The sequence below is a fragment of the Myotis nattereri genome (assembly GCF_964212035.1).
Source record: "Myotis nattereri genome assembly, chromosome: 14".
Lineage (NCBI taxonomy): Eukaryota > Metazoa > Chordata > Mammalia > Chiroptera > Vespertilionidae > Myotis > Myotis nattereri.
The window spans coordinates 25,601,970-25,625,100 of record NC_138089.1 but is presented as its reverse complement, the minus strand read 5'-3'; the positions used below and the strand labels follow the sequence as shown (position 1 = coordinate 25,625,100).

The 23,131-nt window shown below is 46.9% G+C and overlaps 1 protein-coding gene across 12 annotated transcripts; it reads right to left on the bottom strand.

Annotated features, from left to right (window-relative positions):
• Window positions 1-831: 831 nt before the first annotated feature.
• CPNE9 (copine family member 9) lies at window positions 832-22,887 on the bottom strand. Of its 12 annotated transcripts, none has more exons than XM_081105764.1 (20): window positions 22,678-22,887; window positions 22,135-22,175; window positions 21,970-22,016; window positions 21,761-21,864; window positions 21,041-21,291; window positions 20,594-20,670; window positions 15,621-15,684; window positions 15,402-15,505; window positions 15,061-15,165; window positions 13,619-13,660; window positions 13,222-13,352; window positions 13,057-13,110; window positions 12,589-12,650; window positions 11,786-11,832; window positions 10,707-10,888; window positions 10,303-10,430; window positions 4,140-4,242; window positions 3,439-3,496; window positions 2,980-3,053; window positions 832-1,242 (listed from the first exon to the last, which is right to left on the bottom strand). In XM_081105764.1, exons 10-20 carry the CDS (start codon window positions 13,644-13,646, stop codon window positions 1,063-1,065), a joined length of 1,047 nt encoding a protein of 348 aa, XP_080961890.1. In that variant the 5' UTR covers window positions 13,647-13,660; window positions 15,061-15,165; window positions 15,402-15,505; window positions 15,621-15,684; window positions 20,594-20,670; window positions 21,041-21,291; window positions 21,761-21,864; window positions 21,970-22,016; window positions 22,135-22,175; window positions 22,678-22,887; the 3' UTR covers window positions 832-1,062. The 12 variants fall into 12 exon arrangements, with proteins under 12 accessions (XP_080961890.1, XP_080961893.1, XP_080961895.1 ...); XM_081105767.1 differs by having other exon boundaries at window positions 13,222-13,297; window positions 15,037-15,165; window positions 22,678-22,882; XM_081105769.1 differs by having other exon boundaries at window positions 13,222-13,297; window positions 22,678-22,882.
• Window positions 22,888-23,131: the final 244 nt, after the last annotated feature.

The following is a 23,131-nucleotide window of genomic DNA, read 5'->3' as shown; positions in this document are numbered from 1 at the left end:
AGACATTATGCTAAGTGAAATAAGCCAGTCAATGAAAGAAAAATACCACATGATCTCACTCATTTATGGATAATAAAGACCATTATAAACTGATGAACAAAAATAGATACAGAGGCAGAGCAGCATCGAACAGACTGCCAAACTACAGCAGGAAGGCCGGGGAGGGTTGTAGGGGAGGGGGGTGAGAGATCAACCAAAGGACTTGTATGCATGCATATAAGCATAACCAACGAACACAAGACACTGGGGGGTAGGGGAGGCTGGGGGAAGGTCAAGGGGAAGAAAAAAAGAGGAGACATATGTACTACTCTTTGTAATATTTTAAGCAATAAAACAAAATTTAAAAAAATTAATAAAGGCCCTAACCGGTTTGGCTCAGTGGATAGAGCGTCAGCCTGCGGACTGAAAGGTCCCAGGTTCGATTCCGGTCAAGTGCATGTACCTTGGTTGCAGGCACATCCCCAAAAGGAGGTGTGCAGGAGGCAGCTGATCGATGTTTCTCTCTCATCCATGTTTCTAACTCTATCCCTCTCCCTTCCTCTCTGTAAAAAATCAATAAAATATATAATATTTTTAAAAATCAATAAAGAAATATATTTTTTAAAAAATAGTCTGATGAACGCTATGGCCTGTCTCCTCTGTCAGCAAAAACATATACACAGTTTTATCCCTTCTGAAAGTGTTTCAGGAATGTCTGAAGAAATGATTGGATGATTGTGTATTCAGATGGGAATAAACCCTAGCTGAAGCAATCTTTGTTCCCTCCTTTTGGTGCGGTGCCAAGGCCCTGGGTCCCCTAATCTCCCTCCCCAAGACCCATGAGACAGAGGTAGAGTAATTATTATTATCAGCTTTATTATTGGCATGAAGGCAGGGAGGTGGTGACAGTGCAAGGCCCTTCTGTGGGTGAGGGAGTGGAGGACTTGACCAGCCAGCACTGATCCTCCAAACTGGCCTCCCAATGGGTTCCAGGGCTCTAGGTGCCTCTGGCTTTCAGCAGAAGCAGTGGGTGGGTGGGCAGGTGGGCAGATTGCAGGCATTGGATAAATAGGCTCCTTAGGGCTACTCTGGGGCTGGAGTCGGACTGGGGTTGGGAGGCGGTGGGGGGCGAGGCTGGATGTCCCTGGTGCGCATATAGGACAGCAGCTGCTCCGGGATCTCCGCCAGCACATCCTTGGCTAGTCGGGCCATGCTCAGCACATGGTTCCCTGATCGGTCGACATAGTCTCGGAATGGGACGAACTAGGACAGGCACAGACAATCAGGTGTGAGTGGTGGCCAAGGGAGGGGAGTGGGGAAGAGGGGCAGTAGAAAGGCTTCCTCTTTGACCCCTAACATCTCTTTCCAAATATCCGTCTAACCTGGGGGATATTGCTTTCTTTCCACCCATTTTTTTTTTCACCTTCTATTCATCCTCAACTCACTCCGGTTTGACTTCACACAATCTACCGAAACTGCTTTTGGTACTGTTGTCAATAGCCCCATGTTCCCAAATCAGTCCAATGGGTAGTAATTGTCAGTCCTCATTTCACTTCTCTCTCCATTACATTTGATTATGATCTTCCTGGACACATCCCACTCTTGACACACCACATTGCTGGATTTTCTCCTGCCTTTCTGGATAAGTTTCCCTCTCCCCCCATTCCTCTGAGTTCTAGCTAATCTCTAAACCTGGTCCCTTCTCTCTCAAGTCTCTTCCTAGGTGATTTTATACACTCCCGTCACTTTAAAAACTGTTCCCTGATGACTCCCAAATTTATATATTCATCCCTAGCCCCTTCTTAAATGTTCAGAACCACGTATTTAATTGCTTGTATCATATCTCCATTCAGTTGTCTTAGATACCTCAAATCCAATGTGTTCACAACTGAATTCTAATCCTTTCTGCCAAATCTGCTCCTCCTTCAGCTTTCCCTTCCCAGTTAATGGGACTATTACCCAGTTGCTCAAGCTAGAAAACTGAGAATCATCCTGAAGCCCCACTCACTCACCATCACCATTTAATCAAATAGTCAGCTGTTGTAAACGTTTTCTTAAATAATCGTTTGAACCTGCTTCTATCTTCACTGCTTCTACAGTGGGGCCTCGACTTACGAGTGTCCTGACTAAGGAGTTTTTTGAGATACCAGCTGTCTCTCGGCCGATTTTTTGCATTGAGTTGACAGAGTAATTTGAGTTAATGAGCTCCTTAACGAGCTCGGTCTCGGAACGAATTAAACTCGTAAGTCAAGGCCCCACTGTATTCCCATCCAGAGCCCTATTGCCTTCCCTCTACTTCTTAAAGGCTTCTTCACTAATGGGTCTACCGCCCTTCTCTCTCGCCCTGCTACAGTCCACTCTCCATGAAGCAGAGGTCCTCTTAAAATGGAAGTCTGACCATCTCACTTCCCTATATAAAATCATTCAAGAGCTTTCCTATTTTTAAAGAACAAAACCCCAAATCTTCACCATGATCGGCATAGCCTTGGCTTCCCCTTTCTCTTACTCACTGTGATCCTGTTACCCTGGTTTCTTGCCTTTTCCATGATTGGACCAATTCTTCTGAGCCTCAGGGCCTTCTTTCATGCTGTTCCTCTGCCTGTAATGCTTATAGGTTTCAGCTCAAATGTAATTTCCTCAAAGAAGCCTTCCCTGACTACCCTACCTAAGACAGGTCCTTGTTATAGACTCTCACAGTGGCATTTGCTGTTCCTCTGGAGCACTTATCACAACCGAATGAGATATTCGGCTGTGTGATTATTATTGGCTGCCTCCATCAGAAGGCAGAGGCTTTGGGGATCTACACCATGGATCCATAATGGCTATAGCAACCTGCCTGTTTCTCACCAAGATTTTGTTCAGTGAAAGCAGGAGGGCTAAAAGAGTGAGGGGTGAAAGGTGGGTGATTAAGAAGGCAGAAGAAAGAATGGCTGCCAACTTAGTCTCTCCTTCCCATCATGCCTTTCAGCTCCATGACTTCCTCTCCCTGGTCAGGTCTACCTGAACGATGTCTCGCTCAGCATAGCGGCCCCTAGAGGATACACGTACATCATCACCATCCAACTCTTCCATTGCTGTAAAAAAGACACCCCTCAGCTGATTGACCTCTCCCACACCAACCAACCCATGTGGCCCCTTCCGTCTTAGCTCCCCTTCAGAGTCATCATGAGAATGCCTTATGATTGTCAAAGTCCTACAATTATTAGGCATTGCTATGGCATTATTATTATTATGCCTTTCCACACATTCCATCCTCCCAGGAAACCCAAGAGGGAAGTATTCAGATCAACAGCCTTGGTTATGATGAGGAAACAGGTTCAGAAAAGGTCTGTGACTTGGCCAAGGTCCAACACAGGCATCCATCGTATTTTTTGTGGAGGGGCAGGCCTGGGTGCCCAGTTTCTCCTTTATTTTTCCCAATTATTGGTCCCACTCAGGGACAACCCCCATCCTACTCACCCTCAAACATGGCTGGTCCCACACCAACAATAATGATAGACATGGGCAGTGAGGAGGCCTGTGAGGGAAAGAGGATGAATGTCTGGGGTCAGTAGCCATAATAAGGGAGGTGACTGTTGAGAGCAATTTTTTGTGCATGTGTTATATTTCTGCACATCTTGCAAGTAGAGGCACTGATTTCCTTTGTTCCAGACTATTTTTGCAAGGATGTCTGCATGTTAAAGATACAGTGTCTTTCTTTAGAGCCAAGGGCACCTTTGTTTAATGCCCAGTATAATAAAATGTCTCACACTGGAACAAAGTAGAGAAACTAGGCACCCAGGCCTGTCTTCCAAACATTACTGCCCATCATAAAACATAGGGGTTTCCTAAGCCCAGGGTTTCTGTTCTATAATGCAGCTGACTGGATGCAGGTGTCATCTGGCCCTCTTAACATCATCTTGTGGGAATTGGGGCTTAGAGAATAAGAGAAAATGCTGATACTCGAGCTACTGCTATTGCTGGGAATAACAGAGTTCTTTGTCCCTGTTCCACAAGTCTTGTGTCTTTTGCTAGCATTCATGAAACTGGCAGGCTAAATTGTTAGCTTTAAACCTCTTGACAAGTATTACTTAATTTAATAAATATTAAATTAAAATCTCAGTCCCTTCACAATTATTAACAGTGACCCCTCCCTGCCAAGTCCTCCTCCTCAGACTCACACTGACAATGGCTTCCTTGGTCTGTGTCATGTCAGAGATGACTCCATCGGTGATGATGAGCAGAACATAGTACTGGGAACCATCAGAGATTTTGGCTGCAGCCCTGGGTGAGAGGCCAAGAACAGAATCCAGCTGAAAGCCCAGAGAGACCAATGAGAACACCCCACTCCTAGAGCTTCCACAGGCAGCGTGTAAGTGCCAGGCAAGGATTGGGGCTTCTGAAGCTCATGCTCCTTCCCCAGACCTGAATGCCTGCCACTGTCTGCCCGTAACATTTGTGGAGCACATAATATGGTAGGTTCTGTGTTAGGCACTGAAGGTACACCACGAGAAAAAACAAGTCTATCCCAGCCCTCTCAATGCGAGGCAGATATTGATTCAAGAATCACTGAAATAGGTATAAAATTACACTTATTATGAGTGCTGTGTTAGAAAAGGACGCTGCTGTGAGGGTGTATAGTAGGGATTCCTGGCATAGTCCAAATCAGCGAAGGCTTATTTAAGGAAACAATGTTTGAGAACGAAGCAGAGGTTAAATGAAGGGGGCATCAGTCCAGGTAGAAGGAATAGCACGGACAAAGGTCCTGTGATGGGACTGAAGGAAGCCCACCCTGTCTGGAGCCTAGAAAGTGAAGGAAACAGACGGGACCATGTGGCTGAGGTGGGACAGGAGCCAGACCACACAGGACTTTGTTGCCCCTGGGAAGATTTTGGTATTTACACAAGAGCATGACCAAAGGCTGAAGGCCTCCTTTCTTCACTCATCTCACCTGTTTCACCTCACTCCCTTCTCCCCTCTGCTGAACATAGCCCATTTCCTGGGCTGCTGGGTCCCCGGTCAGTATAACTGCTGTTCTCAGAACTCCTTTTTCTCCTCTGACCATTAATCTTTGAATCCAAGATTTTTCCATGTGAAAAGGACTTCAGAAGTAATTGAGTCCAGTCCCCTTATCTTACACATTCGAAAAACAAGGTCTTGAGAGAGCACAAAGGCCATAGTAGAGCCATTCTCAAGCCCCGTGTATGCTGGAAAGGATGGAACTACACTGTCCATTAAAGTACTCCTAGCCACATATGGCTATTGAAATGTAAGTGAATTAAGTTAAATAGAATTAAACATTTAGTTCCTTATTCACCCTATGTTTCAAGTGTTCAGTGTCCATATGTGACCACATTGGACATCACAGTTACAGAACATTTCTATCATCACAGAAAGTTCTATTGGACTGTGCTGGTATTTAAGCCTAATATCTAAAAACCAGAGGAAAGCATGGTGGAGAATTCAAATAGCTATGGCTCAGTTTGCCCAGTGCCTAATCGGGTTATAATCTTCCTTAGCAGCCCCTGTTCCCTTTTCTGAATTCTGGCCACAGCCTCTTCATAGGCCTGGACTGGTACCATTTCCTGTCACTGATTTTACAAATACCATTGCACACTGGCTGTGTGTCAGGCTCCAAGCTCAGTGCTAAGCATGCAGCAGAGGATAGGATATTGACCTGGGGAGATGAATGCTTACACCATTATGATACATTGAGGTTAGGGCTTTGAGGACATAACATCTAACCTAAGACAAAAATGAGTACAAGTTAGCCAGATGAAGATGTTGCCGAGGTAGAAGAGAGGAGTGGGAGGAGGGAGGGAAGGTAAAAGGAAAAGTGTTCCAGAGAGAGGGTTTGCATGTGCAAACCAAGATATCTGTTCTAGTGGCATACGTAGGACTACAGGAGAGAGATGAGGCTGGCACAGTGGGTGAAGGCCCACACATGAAGGGATTTGTGAGCCAGGGGCAATGGGAGGCATGGAATGGTTTGGGGGCTTGGGAGGTACATCTCTGTAGATACCTGGCATTACCAAGGCCATTTAGACCTCTGAGATGGGTGACTGGCTGGGGAGGCCAGTCTGTGCCCCACTTGGCTACTGGATGGTAAAAAATGAAGAGTCATCTATGATCATTAAAATCATAGGTGCAGCCTGGCCATCATGGTTCAGTGGTTGAGTGTCGACCTATGAACCAGGAGGTCACAGTTCAATTCCTGGTCAGGGCATATGTGAGGGTTGCAGGCTCGCCCCCCAGTAGGAGCCGTGTAGGAGGCAGCCAGTCAATGATTCTTTCTCCATCATTGATGTTTCTATCTCTCTTTCCCTCTCCCTTCAATAAAAATATATTTTAAAAAACACCCTTAGCTGCACACTTGTAATTTAATCCTTATAATCATTCTATAAGGTAGGCACATTTTTATTCCTATTTTTTAAATGAGAGAATTGAAGTTCAGAGACATTAAGTAGCATCCCCAAGGGATGGTGAGGCCATGGTCCAACTCCATGCTTGACCAACTGAGCCTAAAGCCTGAGCTCTTGATGCCCTCTCTCCATTCCCAGGCTGTTCTTTGGATACTCCTCCATCCCACATACATGGCACATTCAGACCCTAGTATACTGTTCACTCTTCCTGAGCTTGCCCCTGCACACCTCTGTGCTTTTCACATGTGGTCCTTCTGTCAGACCTACTCTACTCCATTCGCTGATAAAGTTCTACTTGCCTCTAGACCCAGAGTGGCAGCCCCCTTCATGAGAAGGCTGCCTTGCATTTCTCAGACTAGGTTATACCCTCCCCTCCTCTCCCTCTGCCTTCTAGGATATCGCCCACTGAAATGGGCTGTTCTCACACCCATTTGGGTACCAGTTTGTGTGCCTAGGGGGACCCAAGGCAACAGAATACATGTCCCATCCATTGTACTGTATGATCATGTGGATAAAGCTAGATGACTCTATGTACACTTAAAACATTTTTTTTCTAAATTAAAGCAAACATGGACAGAGTGTGAGAAGAATGTAAAATGTGTATGAATTTTTAAGATAAAATATGGGGACTTCAAAGACATTTTCAGTCTGGCTGCTTTCAGCTGTGCCCCCAGATTCCCCTGGGGGAAGCAGTCACTTGCCTTTGCTGACAGGCGACTTGCTGGAAAAGTCTGGGAAGCTCTAGCCTACAGAAGGTAATGATTTATTTATATTTCTGTCTCTTGCACCACGGTGGGAACTCCCAAGGGCAGAGATTAAATCTGATTCATCTGTGAGTCTCCAGTGCCTCAGCAGAGAACTGAGCTCACAGCTGATGCCCTCTGAATAGTAATAACTATAATAATAGTAACAGTAATAGCTAACATCTATAGTACTTATGATGTGGCAGGCACTGTTCTAAGTGCTTGACAGATGTTAACTTAGTTAGTCTTCACAACCCTGTGATATGGATATTGTTATCACCATTGTACAACTGAGGAAACAGACACAGGGAGGTTAAGAGCCTTGCCCAGCGTCTTACAGCTATAAGAGGTAGAGTGTGTGTATGAGCGAGTCTGACTCCACATTCATGTTACATTGCTCCTTTTCTTAATGTTTATCTATTTATTTGTTCATTCTCACCCGAGCATATTTTTCCATTGATTTTTAGAGAGAGTGGAAGGGAGGGGGAGAGATAGAGAGAGAGAAAAATTGATGTGAGAGAGACACATCAATTGGTTGCCTCTGCACGCAGCCTGACCAGGGCCAGGGATCAAACCCACAACCGAGGTAGGTGTCCTTGACCAGAATCAAACCTGGGACCCTTCAGTCTGTGGGCCGACTCTATCCACTGAGCCAAACCGGTTAGGACTTCTTAATGTTTATTAAATGAATGAATGAATGAATGAATGAGTGACCTTGTCCAAGATAACATTTAAGAAGTCTGTTTAATAACAACTAAAGAATATGCTCAGGCTCTACTATTAAGTGAAAAAAATCAGTAGTGAAATATTATATGTAATCTGACTGCAATTATGGATGCATAAGGAAAAGACTGTCAAAATACATATATATATGTTGGGCAGTATTCTGGGTGATTTCTTACTTCTCCATTCTTGAAATTTTCTATAGCAATGTTATGTGTTATGTTACTATCATCCTTATTATGAATTAAAAAATAAATTTTTACTAGGGAAAAAGGAAGTCTATGGACATATAAATCTCCCTGAAATCCTTCCACTTTTATTAGTTTTGTTTCTTTTTTTTTATAATATATATTTTATTGATTTCAGAGAGGACGGGAGAGGGAGAGAGAGATAGAAACATCAATGATGAGAGAGAATCATTGATTGGTTGCCTCCTGAACACCTCCCACTGGGGATCAAGCCTGCAACCCAGGCATGGGCCCCTGACCGGAATTGAACCCAGGACCCCTTAGTTCCCAGGCCAACACTCTATCCATTGAGCCAAACCAGCCAGGGCCAGTTTTGTTTCTTTATTTCATATTTTTACTTTCAAGCTTTCTGAGGTACTTAGTTTTAGTTGGGTCTCTTCTATTCAACATTTAGTATGACTTATTTTTAAATTTAATCAGAGAGTATTTTTCCTTTAGTAGGTGAGCTTATCCAACTTGTGTTTATTGATACATGTTTAGTTTTAGTTCTGTCATTTTTTAATTTGCGTTTACAAAATAATTTGATATGTGATCTGGACTTTATTTTGTTTATTTTTATTCTGAAAATTTGGAGTTACTGCCTGGCCTGTGTGGCTCTGTGGTTGAGCATCGACCCATGCACCAAGAGGTTGCTGGTTTGATTCCCTGTCAGCATACGCCCAGGTAGCAGGCTAGATCCCCAGTAGGGGCATGCAGGAAGCAGCCAATCAATGTTTCTCTATCATTGATGTTTCTATCTTTCTCCTTCTCCCTCTCCCTCTCCCTTCTTCTCTCTCTAAAAAATCAATAAAAACATATTTAAAGTCTGTTTAAAAAATTGGGGTTACTCATATTTTTGTTTGTTTTTTTAAATCCTTACCTGAGGATATGTTTTTATTGATTTTAGAGAGAGAGACATGGATGTGAGAGAGAAACATCAATTGGTTGCTTCCCATATGTGCCCGAACCAGGCAGGGAAATGAATGAACCTGCAACCCAGGTACGTCCCAGGAATCAAACCCACGACCCTTCGGTCCATGGGCGGATACTCTAAGCACTGAGCCAAACCAGCCAGGGCATACTCTTATATTTTTTATTAATTTATTTTTTAAAATATATTTTTATTGATTTCAAAGAGGAAGGGAGAGGGAGAGAGAGATAGAAACATCAATGGTGAGAGAGAACCATCGATCGGCTGCCTCCTGCATGCCCCCCACAGGGGAACAAGCCTGCAACATGTGCCCCTGACTGGAATCGAACCCAGGACCCTTCAGTCCGCAGGCCAACACTCCATCCACTAAGCCAAACCAGCTAGGGCACTCTTATGTTTTTTAATCTGTTTTTTATTGAGCACTTACTATCTTACTATGGTCAGACACTGTACTAATAATTATTTTATCTTTTTTTTTTTTTACCATCATTGAAATTTTTTAAATTTATGATTATGCATTCATTGGTTGCTTCTTGTATGTACCCTGATCGGGAATTGAACCTGCAACCTTGGAGTATTGGCATGACGCTCTAACCAACTGAGCTACCCAGCCAGGGCTTTGTACTAATAATTCTTTTTTAAAAAAAATATATTTTGTTGATTTTTTACAGAGAGGAAGGGAGAGGAATAGAGAGCTAGAAACATCGATGAGAGAGAAACATCAATTAGCTGCCTCCTGCACACCCCCACTGGGGATGTGCCCGCAACCAAGGTACATGCCCTTGTCCAGAATCGAACCTGGGACCCTTCAGTCTGCAGGCCGACACTCTATCCACTGAGCCAAACCGGTCAGGGCTGTGCTAATAATTCTTACATTGTTATCTAATTGCAACCTCTCAATAACTCTATAAAGAAGGGGCTATTGTTATCCATTATTACACCCATAATGGAGGCTTAGAGAGGCTAAATTGCATAAGTCACATAGTGAGTGGTGGAAACAGGATCACTCCCAGATCTGATGCCAAAGCTTGTAACTTAACTGTTTGCTATAGGCCTTTCTCTCCCCCAGACTTGATGTTTCAGTTGTTCCCAGGGAGTGGGGCTGGGGTAGTTTGCTGATACCCTCTCTGACCCAGAATAAGGCATTTATAACCTCTTTATACCAAGGGCTGGCTAACACAAACTTTCACCCTCCCCACAAAGCCCAAGTTCACTAAGAATGGTTCTAACTATCCTTGGGAAGTCAGTCCCCTGTCTGGGTCCCCTTGTTCTCCTCAGACTCCATCAAGTTATCTTACCTGGCCACCTGGTTGATGACAGGAGCAAAATAGGTGGGCCCGTAGAGCTGCACTGTGCGCAGGCTCTGGAAGTAGCTCTCCAGCACACCCTCAATGCCCGCACAGTTGGGGTCCTCATCATTGTTGTTCTGTCAGGGAAGATGCCCTGCTGGGCTGGGCCCATGCAGGGTACACCCAGTAGTGCTCTGATCCAAGCTCACTCCTTCGTTTTATCATCACTCTCTTTTCATGCCCCGCCCACCAAACTCCAGCCCTGCTCCCCCTCCCTGCTCTTCTCCCCTATCATAGCTTCCTGCTCCTCTGCAGGTCCATGACCCTTAGAAGAAATGTAAATAGAAGAAATTTGTCAACTTGGGTGGACCAGATGCCAGGGCATGGAGTGTAGGCTCTGGCCCATACCATACCAGGGGGAACTGATGGGAGATCCGTCCCTCTGGGGGCAGCTTGGCCCCAAAGCCGTAGGCTGGGAAGAGCTTGTCACTGTCATAGTCCTGGATGATTTCTCCCACTGCCTTGAGGGCCATGGCATAGGCGCTGAGCTGGTAGGGACTCATGTAGTGCAGGGAGGTTGGCTGCAGGGGATTCCCTGTAGGGACACAGGAGCCCCAGCCTTATAGTCACCTTTCTCATGCATCTATTCATCTGCCTATCCTGGTATGCATCCATACATCTATCCATTCATCCACCCTTTACCCATGTATTCCCTTATTATTTTATCCAATCATCCATATATTCATTTGTCCATCTGTCCACCCACCAACCCTTACATTTATCCATCAATTTATCTACCTATCCACACATTCACTCACCCACTAGCATAAATCCATCTATCTACCTATATCCATCTTCCTTTTCATTCTCTTATCCAACTATCCATCCATCCATCCATCCATCCATCCATCCATCCATCCATCCACTTGTCCACCTGCCATTTCTTTTCCATCCATCCATACAGCCATATTCATCTGTCCAACCATCCATTCCATTTATTCACTTGCCTATCCTCATATGGATCCATCCACCTGTCCACTCATTCATTCCCCATCTACTTACCCATTGTTGCTCCTAATTTAAACATCTGTCCATTTACCCACCCACACACTCATCCATGCATCCTATTGTTCTTACGAACACATCTACCCTCTCTGTTCATCTGTCTATCCAACCAGTCATCACTCACCACCCATTCCTCTATCCATCTGTCCTTATACCCCTATTCTCTACCATTCATTCATTTACTCATCCACCTCTTGAACTATCTGTCCTTTCAACTTTCCTGATCCATTCACACACTTATTTTCCTATACCCTCTGCTCACCCTTATGCCCAATAATCTCTCCCCAACATTTCTGCCCAATACCAGCCTCGCTGGGCGTTGCCTCAAGCCTCGGCTTACTGGGTACATGAACTCTTATCCCTAGCTTGGAATCCAGACCAATCCTAAGGACTTCCTCCACATCCCATTCCCCAAACCATGCCTCACCATTAGAAGCTGTGAAGTCAATGGCTACTGTGAAGTTCAGCTGGGTCCTGTCAGGGAAATAGATGGATTGAGAAGTGAGGGACCAATACTTATTATACCAGGATTTCTCAAACACTAGTGTGCATATGAACCACCTGGGGATCATATTAAAATATATATTCTATTCTGGATTTTCTGATTGGAACCTGAGATTCTATATTTTAACAAACTTCCAAGTGATGCAGATGCTGCTGGTCCATGGAGCACACTTTGGGTAGCAGAATTAAATGCCTACTGTATGAAAAGTGTATTACGTGTCATTTAACTTAACCCTTACTATAGCCTGAAAGTAGTAATTAACATCTCCATTTTACATAGGAGAAAAGCAAGGATCAGAGAAGCAAAGTACCTTTCTCAGGTCTGCCTGCCTCCACTGAACCAAGCAGAATGTCCCTATAGTCTGCTTGGGCTTGCCCTCTCTCTTGACCTCTCCCCTCTTGCCTAGACATAACTTTGTATAGGTCCCAGTCAGATTACTGGGGCCACCTTTGAAGAGCACTGGTCTGGAATCTTAGGACTGGCTCTAAGCCAGCACCAGGTGCTGCTCATCCGTGGCCTCATTTAAGCCATGACTTCAAGGGAGTCTGAGAGCCAGGGATGAAGCCTCGAGAACACTATGCGTTTTACAGAGTGCTTTATAGTATGCCACGTGTTTTAAAGTTTGTTTTCATGATCTCATTGGACCCTGACAATTCATAAATAAAAAAACTGAGGCTCAGAACTGGGAGGAACTTGTTTAGTCCAAAGCTTAGCCTGTAACTCACCCTCCTTTGATGTAATCCACAAAAGTGAATTCAGAGTCCACAGAGAAAGAGAGCAGTGTCACCTGTGGGATAGAAAAGGCAGCCCTGCTACTTTGGAAAGGGCAGTTGGCGTGGCAGAAGGGAAAGAGACCCATGATGCCACCCCTGCCACACCCTGACCCACCTTCTCCAATTTCGGAAAGGGCAAAAAGAGGAAGCTGTCAGAAACATATTTGGATTTCCAAAGGTATATTAAATTGGGAAATACAATTTAGATTTTTAAAAAATATATTCTACAAAAAGAGTAAAGATCAAAAATTTTCCACAGTTGAGAAAAAAAGAGAAAAAACTTAATGGTGCCACTTTGTGCCTAACATTACTAATCCAAGTAATGTGTACCTACAGCCTTTTGGTACCCCCAACATGCTATGTCAATGGAGATAGACACAGAAGGATCCAGGGAAGGTCAAAGCTCCAGGGAGCACTCACAGTTCCCGAGTTGACATATTTCTTCTTCTTACATTTCTTCCGAGGGTTAAGTACCTAAGTGAGGAAGATAACAGTGATGGTGGGAAACCGAGGGAGGGAACTACAGACTGATCACACTGGGATGAGGGATGACCTGGGCAACCTGGGCAGGGCTGGAGTTCTCACCTCATATACTGTAAACTGGTTCTGGGCCTTGCTCAGCTCCCGGTAGCTGGTGGTGAACTCACCAATGAAGTCATGGCTGCAATGAGGCCAGGGGTGGGTGAGTAGCAGCTGCTGCTGGCTTGGAACCAGGCCTAAAAACAGACTTTTATTCTCACTATCCTCTTACTCTACTTGAGCCTAGGGCACTGGTGCTAGGGCCAGAAGAATGGCCAAGCTAAGGGGAAGAGAAGGGAAGAGACCGTGTGCTAGAGAGACAACTGAGGGGATCAGTTGTACCCAAGGTCTTGGTATCTATCATCACCCTTCCTGGTTCCCAAAGCCACTTTGGGGGTTCTAGTGAAGGTACTACACATTATAGGGAACTGTTTGGGTTAAGAACAGGAGAAGGCAGTTCTACCTTCCATCCCGGTCCCAGTCATACACATCGATCTTCACTGTTCTGAAATGCAAAAGATAAAGATAGGCTGGATGTGTATGACAAATCTTAGAGACACCCCCACCTTTACCATACACAAATTATCTTCCCATCTACCCATCAGTCCTTCCATCAACGTTCCTCCCATTTGTCCATCTATTCTATCTATTCATTCATCAATCCATGCACAATACCCAACTATCTACTGCCACTACCAGTACTACTATTACTACTGCTGCTCTTTGTACCACTATTGCTATTCTTTACCACGTCCTACTATATTCCAAGCATTGTTCCCAGAACTTTCACAGATTGTCTCATTTATCAACCACCTTATAAAGTAAGTACTATTATTCTTACTTTTTGGATAAGGAAGCTGAAGTACAAAAACAAAACAAAATAGTAGCTTGACTAAGGATCATAACTGAGCTGAGATTAAACTCAGACATCCTGGTTCCAAAGACCTTGTTCTTAACTGCTATGCCTAAGTCACCCCCATATGTCCATCTATCTGTGTGGCAGTCCATTCAACCATCTATCTATCCATCTAGCCACCCATTTACCCATATATTCGCCAATCCAATTACATATTAATTCCTATCTTTGTCCATCCATCTAACTATACATGCAGCCATTCACTGACTCACTGATGCATGCAAGCATCCATCTGCCTGTCCATTCATCTCTCCAACCAAACATCTGACCATCTGATATCTGTTCATCCGATATTCCATTCATCTATAACCATGTCTGTGCCCATCCATCTTTCCACCCACCTATCTTCATACTGCCCATTTATTAGTTTATATGGTCAGCCTGTCCATCTGTTTTATACTCATCCATCAACTAATTTATCCATCCATCTACTATCCATTCATCTGTCCACCCATCAATATACCTATCACTCCATTTATTTATCCTCCTGCTTTTCCAATCATCCCTCTGCCTCTCTAGTCCACCAATGAGAGATCCACCCCACCAATCTCTCATATAGCCATCCATCTATTTATCCATTTACTCATCTATACATAATCTGTCCATCCACTAATCCAGCCATCAGTCTACTTACCCATTCATATATCTCCCCTTCTACCCATCCATCAATCCTCTTATAACACCCATCCATATTCCCACCCATCAATTCACCAGTCTACATACATACATCTGACGATCCCCCCATGTATCTTCTCACTCATTTGTTCATTTGCCCAACCATCCATCCATCCATCCATCCATCCATCCATCCATCCATTCACTTATCCATCCATGTGGCTATCCATTTGCTTCTCCATCCAATCATCTCCATGCCCAAAACTGTCTCACTGAGCAGGATCCTCTAACACTATTATGACTCTCTGACATCATTCTGGGGCCCCACTCTCACGCCGTTGTCCTCTTACTCCCTAGCGGATGCTGAAGCAGACCTGTCATAGTCTCCGTTGCACAGTGCCCGCACTGGGATGCTGAAGGGTTGCCACACAGGGTTCAGTGTGTTTTTCACAACCTCTGTCTTGTGGCAGATGGTGAACCTGGAGAGGAGCAAGAGATTAAAACTTGCCTTTGGGTAGGACTGAGCCCAGAGAGAAGGCCTGATACTCTTAGAGATTTTGGGGATTCTCCCACTTGTTAAGCACATGTTGTGTGCTTCCTTGAATGAATTCTGGACTCAGGTCCTGGTGGAGCCTATGATGCCCAACCTAAGAACCCTAATGGGCCCATGGTCACAGCGGGAGAGGCTGGGTGCCACTGGAGAGTAGTGACTCACGTGCCATCCTCATTGCTCCTGTAGAACACAAGGAAGGGGTCTGATTTCCCAAAGAAGTCCTTCTTGTCCAGCTTGTTTGCACACAGCTGCATGGTAGCAATGTCCTAGGGATGAAGTTGGGCCGTTGACCTCGAATGTCCCATAGCCTCAGACAGTCCACTAAAGGGAGTTTGGGGAGAGAAGCAAGCCTTCTGGGTCTAGCATGTGGCCCTTACTAACCCGGCAATTGCTAAGCTCTTCTGCGGTCAGCAATATGGTCCCACACTTCTTTCCTGGTACACCCCTGGAAGCAGAAAAAGCCTCTTTGTGAGGGGGGAGAGTAGGCAACAAGGATTGGGGTGGCCAATCTGGGATTGGGTGGGTGGGCCAAGGGATTCATTTTTCTATTTACTGACAGTCCCCTGAGTGTGTCCCCTTCTGTCCTGAGTGGCTCCTAGTGGGGAAGGGCTTAACTTTGACTGGGGAGGGGTCTATAGTCTTGTTTGGGGCTAATATAACCTAGGTGGGCATCTCATAATGGTATAATGAGAAAGACATAGGATTTAAAAGTCCTGGAATTTCTATCCAAACCTGGGGTAAAGGGCCTATTTGTCAGATCAAAGATGCTGTGCTTTCCAAAGACTGTGAAGAGTGAAATATAAAAGACAAGTGAAGCCTGGCCAGCATGGCTCAGTAGTTGAGCCGTGACCCATGAAGCAAGAGGTCACTGGTTCGATTCCCAGTCAGGGCACAGGCCCGGTTGCCGGGCACCAATCCCAGTTGAGGGCATGCAGGAAGCAGCAGATCGATGATGTTTCTCTCTCATCGATATTTCCATCTCTCTATCCCTCTCCTTTCCCCTCTCTCTAAAATAAATAAAAACATATTAAAAAAAAAATCCCTAACCGGTTTGGCTCAGTGGATAGAGCGTCAGCCTGCGGACTGAGGGGTCCCAGGTTCGATTCTGGTCGAGGGCATGTACCTTGGTTGCGGGCACTTCCCCTGTGGGGGGTGTGCGGGAGACAGCTGATCGATGTTCCTCTCCCATCGATGTTTCTGGCTCTCTGTCCCTCTCCCTTCCTCTGTGTGAAGAATCAGTAAAATATATTTTTTTAAAAAAAGACAAGGGACGCCCTGGCCGGTGTTTCCAAGTGGTTAGAGCTTCGGACTGTGCACAGCCGAAGGGTCGTAGGTTCATTTCCCAGGCAAGGGCATTTGTACCTCAGTTGTAGGTTAGATCCCCAGCACCGGTAGGTCGGGTACTGAAGGAGGCAACCGATTGATATGTCTCTCTCTCCCTCTCCCTCCCTTTCACTCTCTTTAGAAATCAATGGATTAACAACAACAAAAAAAGACAAGGGAAGCCTTACCCTCTCCTAACCCATGTGCATGAAGGTTGCATACCAGGACATCTATCTCCAACTTGCATTGGGTCTCCAAACAGTCAGGAACCTTGTTTACATGGACCTATGAACCCTGATCCTCAAAAGGATCCCAATATGGGAGAGGAAAGCTAGGTCAGAAGTGTTCCGAATTCAAGTCCTGGCACCAACTTGCTATGTGATTTTTCCCATTTTTAAAATGAGAATTTTGAACCATTTATTTGGCTTCTTCGATCTTTGACCTTTTATACTTTAAAAAGACAAGTGTGATGAGTACAGGGATTCTTCACCTGCACATCCAGGACAAAGTCACTGATCCCACTGCCTTCTCACTGCTTTTCACCTTCTTCTTCTTTTTTTTTTTTTAAATACATTTTATTGATTTTTTTTTTTTTACAGAGAAAGGGAGAGGGATAGAGAGCTAGAAACATCAATGAGAGAGAAACATCAATCAGTTGCCTCCTGCATACTTCTCACTGGGTATGTGCCCGCAACCAAGGCACATGCCCTTGACTGGAATCGAACCTGGGACCCTTGAGTCCGCAGGCCGACGCTCTATCCACTGAGCCAAACCGGTTAGGGCGCTTTTCACCTTCTTGATGTTCTCTCTCACCTCCTCACCCAGTGTAAATTCCAGTCAGTGATTATAATAGTCACTACCTTGCATCCTACCCTTTTCCCTTGTCCTTTTCTCACTTTAATATACTTATTTGTTGAAACCACTGTTCTAGTTAAACCCAATTCTCTGCCCAACCCATACTGCACCGATACAACTGATATGACCAGAGGAAAACATATAATCATGCTAACTGATCTCATTTTAAAATTTATTTATTTATTTGAGAGAGAGAGAAACATCGACTTGTTCTTCTATTTATTTATGCATGCATTGGTTGATTCTTGTATGTGCCCTGACTGGGATCAAACCCACAACCTTGGCATATTGGGATGCTGCTGTAATCAACTGAGATATCCCAGTCAGGGCTCTAATTGGTCTTATTTTATTATATATATATTTAAAATATGTTTTTATTGATTTCAGAGAGGAAGGGAGAAGGATAGAGATAGAAACATCAATGATGAGAGAGAATCATCGATTAGCTGCCTCCTGCACACCCCCTACTGGGTAGCAAGCCCACAACTCGGGCATGTGCCCTGACCAGGAATTGAACGGTGATCTCCTGGTTCATAGGTCAATGCTCAATCACTGAACAACACTGGCCAGCTAGTCTCATTATAAATGCATGACCACAAACCTCAAGGGGGCCCGTCTATAGTCAGACTACAGGTCCCAAGATCCTTTACTCTTCAGTTCTGCTAGGTGGCCGTTTCACTCCTTCTTTACTCTCCTCAAACCCAAAAAGCCTCCTCTCCCATCCTCACTCTCAGCCAATGACCTTGTTTCCTATTTCACTGACAAGACTGAAGCAACCAGAAGAGAATGTCCACAGACCCACCACATCTCCTCTGCCTCCGGTATCTTCACCCACACAACCATCTTCCTACCAATGCTATAAATGACTATGCATGTGTCTATTCACCCCTCCACTGTGTGCTACATTCCCATCTTCTTGCCTACCTACACAGGGCATCACTCCAGCAATTTCCCCCTCATTTTATTACTTCAGTTTCCACTGGGTCTTTCCCTTTAACATACAAATGTGGTATAATTTTTCTCATGTTAAAAAATTACAAAACTATTCTTTTTTTACAAAATTGATTTTTAGAGAGAGAAGAAAGGAGAGGGATAGAGAGATAGAAACATCGATGAGAAGAAAACATCATTGATCAGCTGCTTCCTGCACACCGCAAGTGGGGCATGTGCCCTAACCAGGAATCGAACCAGTGATCTCTTGGTTCATGGGTTGATGCTCACCACAGAGCCACACCGGCCAGGCACAAAACTATTCTTGACCTCACTTTTCCTCTCTAGCCACCCCTCCTTTTCTCTTCTATTCTTTGCAGCAAAGCCCATTGAAAGATTCCTTGACTCCCTTCTCTTCATTCTTTTCTAAATTTCTCCAACTCTCTCTCCTTCAAAACTATGCTTGTCAGAGTCACCGGTGACCTCTGTCTTGCTAAGCCCATTGGCAAGTTCCTAATTCCCACCTCACTTAGCATGCAGGAGTTTCTGACACGGTAGTCACTTTCCTCCTTGGCCCCAGCCTTCACTTTGCTTCCCGGACACCACCTAATGCTTCTTCTTCGTCTCCTTTTCTGGTTCCCTCTCATGGAGTCTCAGTCTTTGACCCTCTCTCTCTCCACTTATCTAGTCTTATGGCCTTAAAGAGCATCTAAGACTCATGTATCTTTTTAAAAAAAATTTTATTATTGTTTTCAGAGAGGAAGGGAGAGGGAGAAACATCAATGATAATCATTGATTGGCTGCCTACTGCACACCCCCTACTGGGGATCAAGCTCGCAACCCGGCAACCCGGGCATGTGCCCTTGACTGGAATCGAACCTGGAACCTTTCAGTCGAAAAGCCAATGCTCTATCCATTGAGCAAAACCAGCTAGGGCAAGACTCATGTATCTTATTGTCTACTTGACATCTCCATTCGAAAGTCTAATAAAAATTATGAAATTCAACAAGTCAGACTGAACTTCTGATAGAATTCCCCACCAACTTACTTCTCCCTGACTTTATTTTTTAACCATCTCAGTGTATGACAACTCGGTCCATCCTGTTGTTCAAGTCAAAGGCTTTGGTGTCATCCTTGACTCCTCTTTTCCTCTGACATCCATATTCAATCTGTCAAGAAACTGTTGGCTCCACCTTCACAGTATATCCAGAATCTGACCACTTCTCCCCTCCTTCACTGCTACCTCCCTGGACTACTATAATAGCCTTCCAGTTGACTCCTTGCTTCTACCTTTGTTGTACCAAGATCTATTCTAAACCCAGCAGCCAGCATCATACTTTGAAAGCATTGTCATATTATGTCACTTCTCTGCTTAGAACTCTCCAGTGACTTCCAACTCAGAGCAAAAGCTAAAATCCTTACAATGGCTATAAGGTCCTCACAGGTAACTCTCCCACATCACTTCCTCCTTTCCCCTTGCTCCCCTGGCTCCAGCCACACTGGCTTCTTGCTGCTCTTTGAACATATCAGGCTTTTGCACTGGCAGTTTCCTCTGCCTGGAACATTCCTCCTCCAGACATCTGCATGGCTCACTCCCCTCCTTCCTTCAGGTCATTGCTCCAAAGTTACCTCTCCAAGAGGCCCACTGAACCATTTTGTTTCAATCCCCCTATTTCTGCTCTACTTAGCTTTTTACCATGGCACTTACTGTCTAATATGTTATGTAATTTACTTATTATGTCTATTTTGTAGGTCTCACCCCCACTCCTTAGTATAAGCTCCCCAAGGGCAGGAACCTTTGTTCTGTCCACATTACAGCCTAAGCCCCTTAAACAGTGGCTGACAGAGTATATGCCCAGTAATATTTGTGAAATGGATATATCCCTGGTATCTAGCACGGGGAATGGCATATGAAACATGCTAATAAATATTTAGAACATAATGGAAATTCCAGAGGACTTGACGTAGTGAGTGGAAACCTCATGGGAGAGAAGAGCTTGGAAGTGGACCTTATAGGTTGAAAAGACTTAGAAAACCAGTGAGGAGAGAGAGGACATGCCAGGCCTGAGGTGGACTTTAACACAATCCTGGAGATTAGAGCTTCCCCCGCGAGGGTGATGCCAACCACTGAAGGCTCTTGACCAGGGGGAATCCCAGCTTCGACTACGACCAGGTCAGCAGGATCTTTGGGAGGAGAATTTGGAGGCACCCACCCTTTCCCCCTCACTCCTTCCAGTTCTGCTTACGTGAGGGGTCGCTCTACGCGGCTACCCTGGCCTCCAATCACCTCTCCCAGGGCCAGGAACGCTTGTCCCAGGAAATCCTGCACAGGGACACGGAGTCAGCGAGGCCTGGAGAGGCTGGGGGTGCAGAGTCCCAGCCCAGCCCTGGAGAAGAGGCCACACCAGACCAGCCACAACGACCAGGGTGTTTCAAGGCGGCGGGACATAGCAAGAACCACCGCCCAGCCGGTGCTTTAAAAGAGCAGGGGGCGGGGGCGGGCGGCGGGGGGTGGGGGGCGGGGGCGGGCGGCGGGGGGTGGGGGGCGGGGGCGGGCGGCGGGGGGTGGGGGGCGGGGGTGTTCCCTAAGCAAGCTCCCCTTCTTGGCCCGGTCATTTTAAGCTGTTCTCCATGTTGCCATCCCACCCCTCACCTCCACCCTCCCCACTCCGCCCAGCCGGGTTCAGCCTCACCTTCTACAGGACCCAGCAGCGGCCGAGAAGAAAGACGAGCCGTGAGTAGGAGGCACAGGTGGGAAGCCGAGGCAGGAAGCGGAGAAGGGCCGGGAAGGGTGGGTTCGGACCAGAGAAGGTAGAGTCGGGGTTAAGAGGTAGGAGGGTTCCAAAGAGGGTCGTTTCACCCTGAGCGACGCACGTGTGCCCAGACCGCGAGGGGACGCTCGCTCACCGGTTTGGAGATGTTGGTTTTGGAGTCGACGTTGTACCTGGAAAGAGTAGGAGCAGCGTCGGGCGGGGCCGGTAGGGGAGAGCCTGGAAAGGGGGTCGAGTTTCAAGTGCTGGTTAAAACTGCGGTCAGAATTAAACCGGGATCTCCTTTGGGGTAGGAGTCGGAGTCGCAGAGGGTCAGACCTGTGCGAGGCCAAATCAGGGCCTGCTGTGGGCGGGGGCGGGGGTGGGGGTTGGGGGGCGGGACCTAGACGCAGGTGGAGCCAAATTAGGGAGCAGAGTTGTGGGCAGAGTTGTGGGCTCGGGGAGTGAACTGGATTGGATGTGACCTAAGGGCAGGGCGAAGCCGACGTGGGGCGGAGTTAAGATTAGAGTGGACCCCCCTCTTCTAAGCGGGACCGAACTGGGCCTTGGGAAGGAACTAGCCCGGGATGCCAAGTGGGGGTGTAGCCAGCCAGAATTTCAGGTCGGGGGGCGGTCCAAGCCAGAATTCTGGGCGGGGCTCACACATCGAAGCGCAGGTTTTGCTTTTCTTCAAAGAAATAGTCAAGGACGAATTTGCGCACGAAGTCTGGGTTCAGCGTGTTGTCGATCACCTCGGTCCGTCCGAACTGGATAGGGGGTGGGGTGCTCAGAGTCAGCGTGGAGCCTGAAAAGTGGGGTGGGGTTTGATTCCCGGGGGCAGCTCTGGGCTGAAAGAGGACTCGCGGACTCACCTCCCTCCACTCCTGGCTGGCCCGGCTCTGCGTGTAAAGCACCACCACTGCAGGCGGGAGTGGGGGCGGGGAGAGAAGGACGTCAGGTCAGTCTGCACCCCCTCCCCGCTCCTCAGTCGCGCCCGCACACCGAGTTGCCCTCCACCCCGCCCTGGTGCCGCCTACTGGGGTCGGACTTGGAGAAGGTGTCGAGGTCCAGCAGGTTCCTAGAGAAAGCGACAGACAGACGGATAGAGGGGGGGTCATTCTGAAGCCCACCGCCTCTACTCGGCCCTGAGTTGGGCACCCGGGGGAGGCATGGGGCTCAAATCGCACCTCCCTTCCTCATTTCTATATCCAGCCTGGGTCCGCGTTGTTAGCACCCTGGACAGCACCGGAAATCTCAGCCCAAGGACCGCTTTCCTGCGGGCTGGACAGGTCCGTGTCCACGGTGTCCCCAGGAATGAGGGTTAGCCCCCGAACTTTGTCCTCCTGGGGCCCAGAATCTACTGGATCCCCGAGACCCATCCCTTGAACCCGCAGGCTAAGTGAGCCCATTTTTTGCGGGTGGGACTGTTCAAGGAAACCCCCTCCCCTAACAGGGAGTCTGCATCCACGATTTTCCTGCTCCAGATGCTTCTTCCCCCCGGGTCTAGCCCCTGTCCGCCCCAGCCCCGGAGCCGGTTGGGGCTGGGCAGTGCCTACGCCCTCTCCAGCTGGCCAGCTCACCGGCAGGACACGGTAATCTCAATCTTGGTAGCCGGGACGCTGCGTTCAGAGGCTCCGCTGAGAGACATGGCTGGTCTCTCAGCTGGTCGGGTGGCCGGAGCGGCGGAGGGCTAGGAGTACCGGCGGCGGCGGGGCCGTCCCCTGTGCTGCCGCGGTGGCGGCTGCACTCCCTCCAGCACTGTGCGCTCTCCCGCCGCTCACGCCTGGACTGTGGCCGCGGGCAGCAACTCCAGAAGGCAACACAGCCCCGCCCAGCCCTGCGGGGGGCCCCGCCCCATTGGAGCAGCCTCGGGCTGTCCGGGAACCTTACCCAGATCCCCTCCAACCCACACCTTGGGAGAATCCTTCCAGGGCATTTTTCTGGGGCAAATCCCATGCCTCCTGAAGAGCTATCCACAGCGCTGAAGGGTTTGGGGCGCCTGATGGGCTATTGGGACCTTTCCTCTACCTAAGC

Coding starts and splice junctions, on each gene's coding strand:
- CPNE9 (XM_081105762.1), bottom strand. CDS start 22,745: ATGTCTCTCAGCGGAGCCTCTGAACGCAGCGTCCCGGCTACCAAGATT. Junction 15,506..15,620: donor AAGAGCTTAGCAATTGCCGG/GTTAGTAAGGGC, acceptor CTTCATCCCTAG/GACATTGCTACCATGCAGCT. Junction 3,054..3,438: donor GGGACCAGCCATGTTTGAGG/GTGAGTAGGATG, acceptor TCTTTTTTACAG/CAATGGAAGAGTTGGATGGT.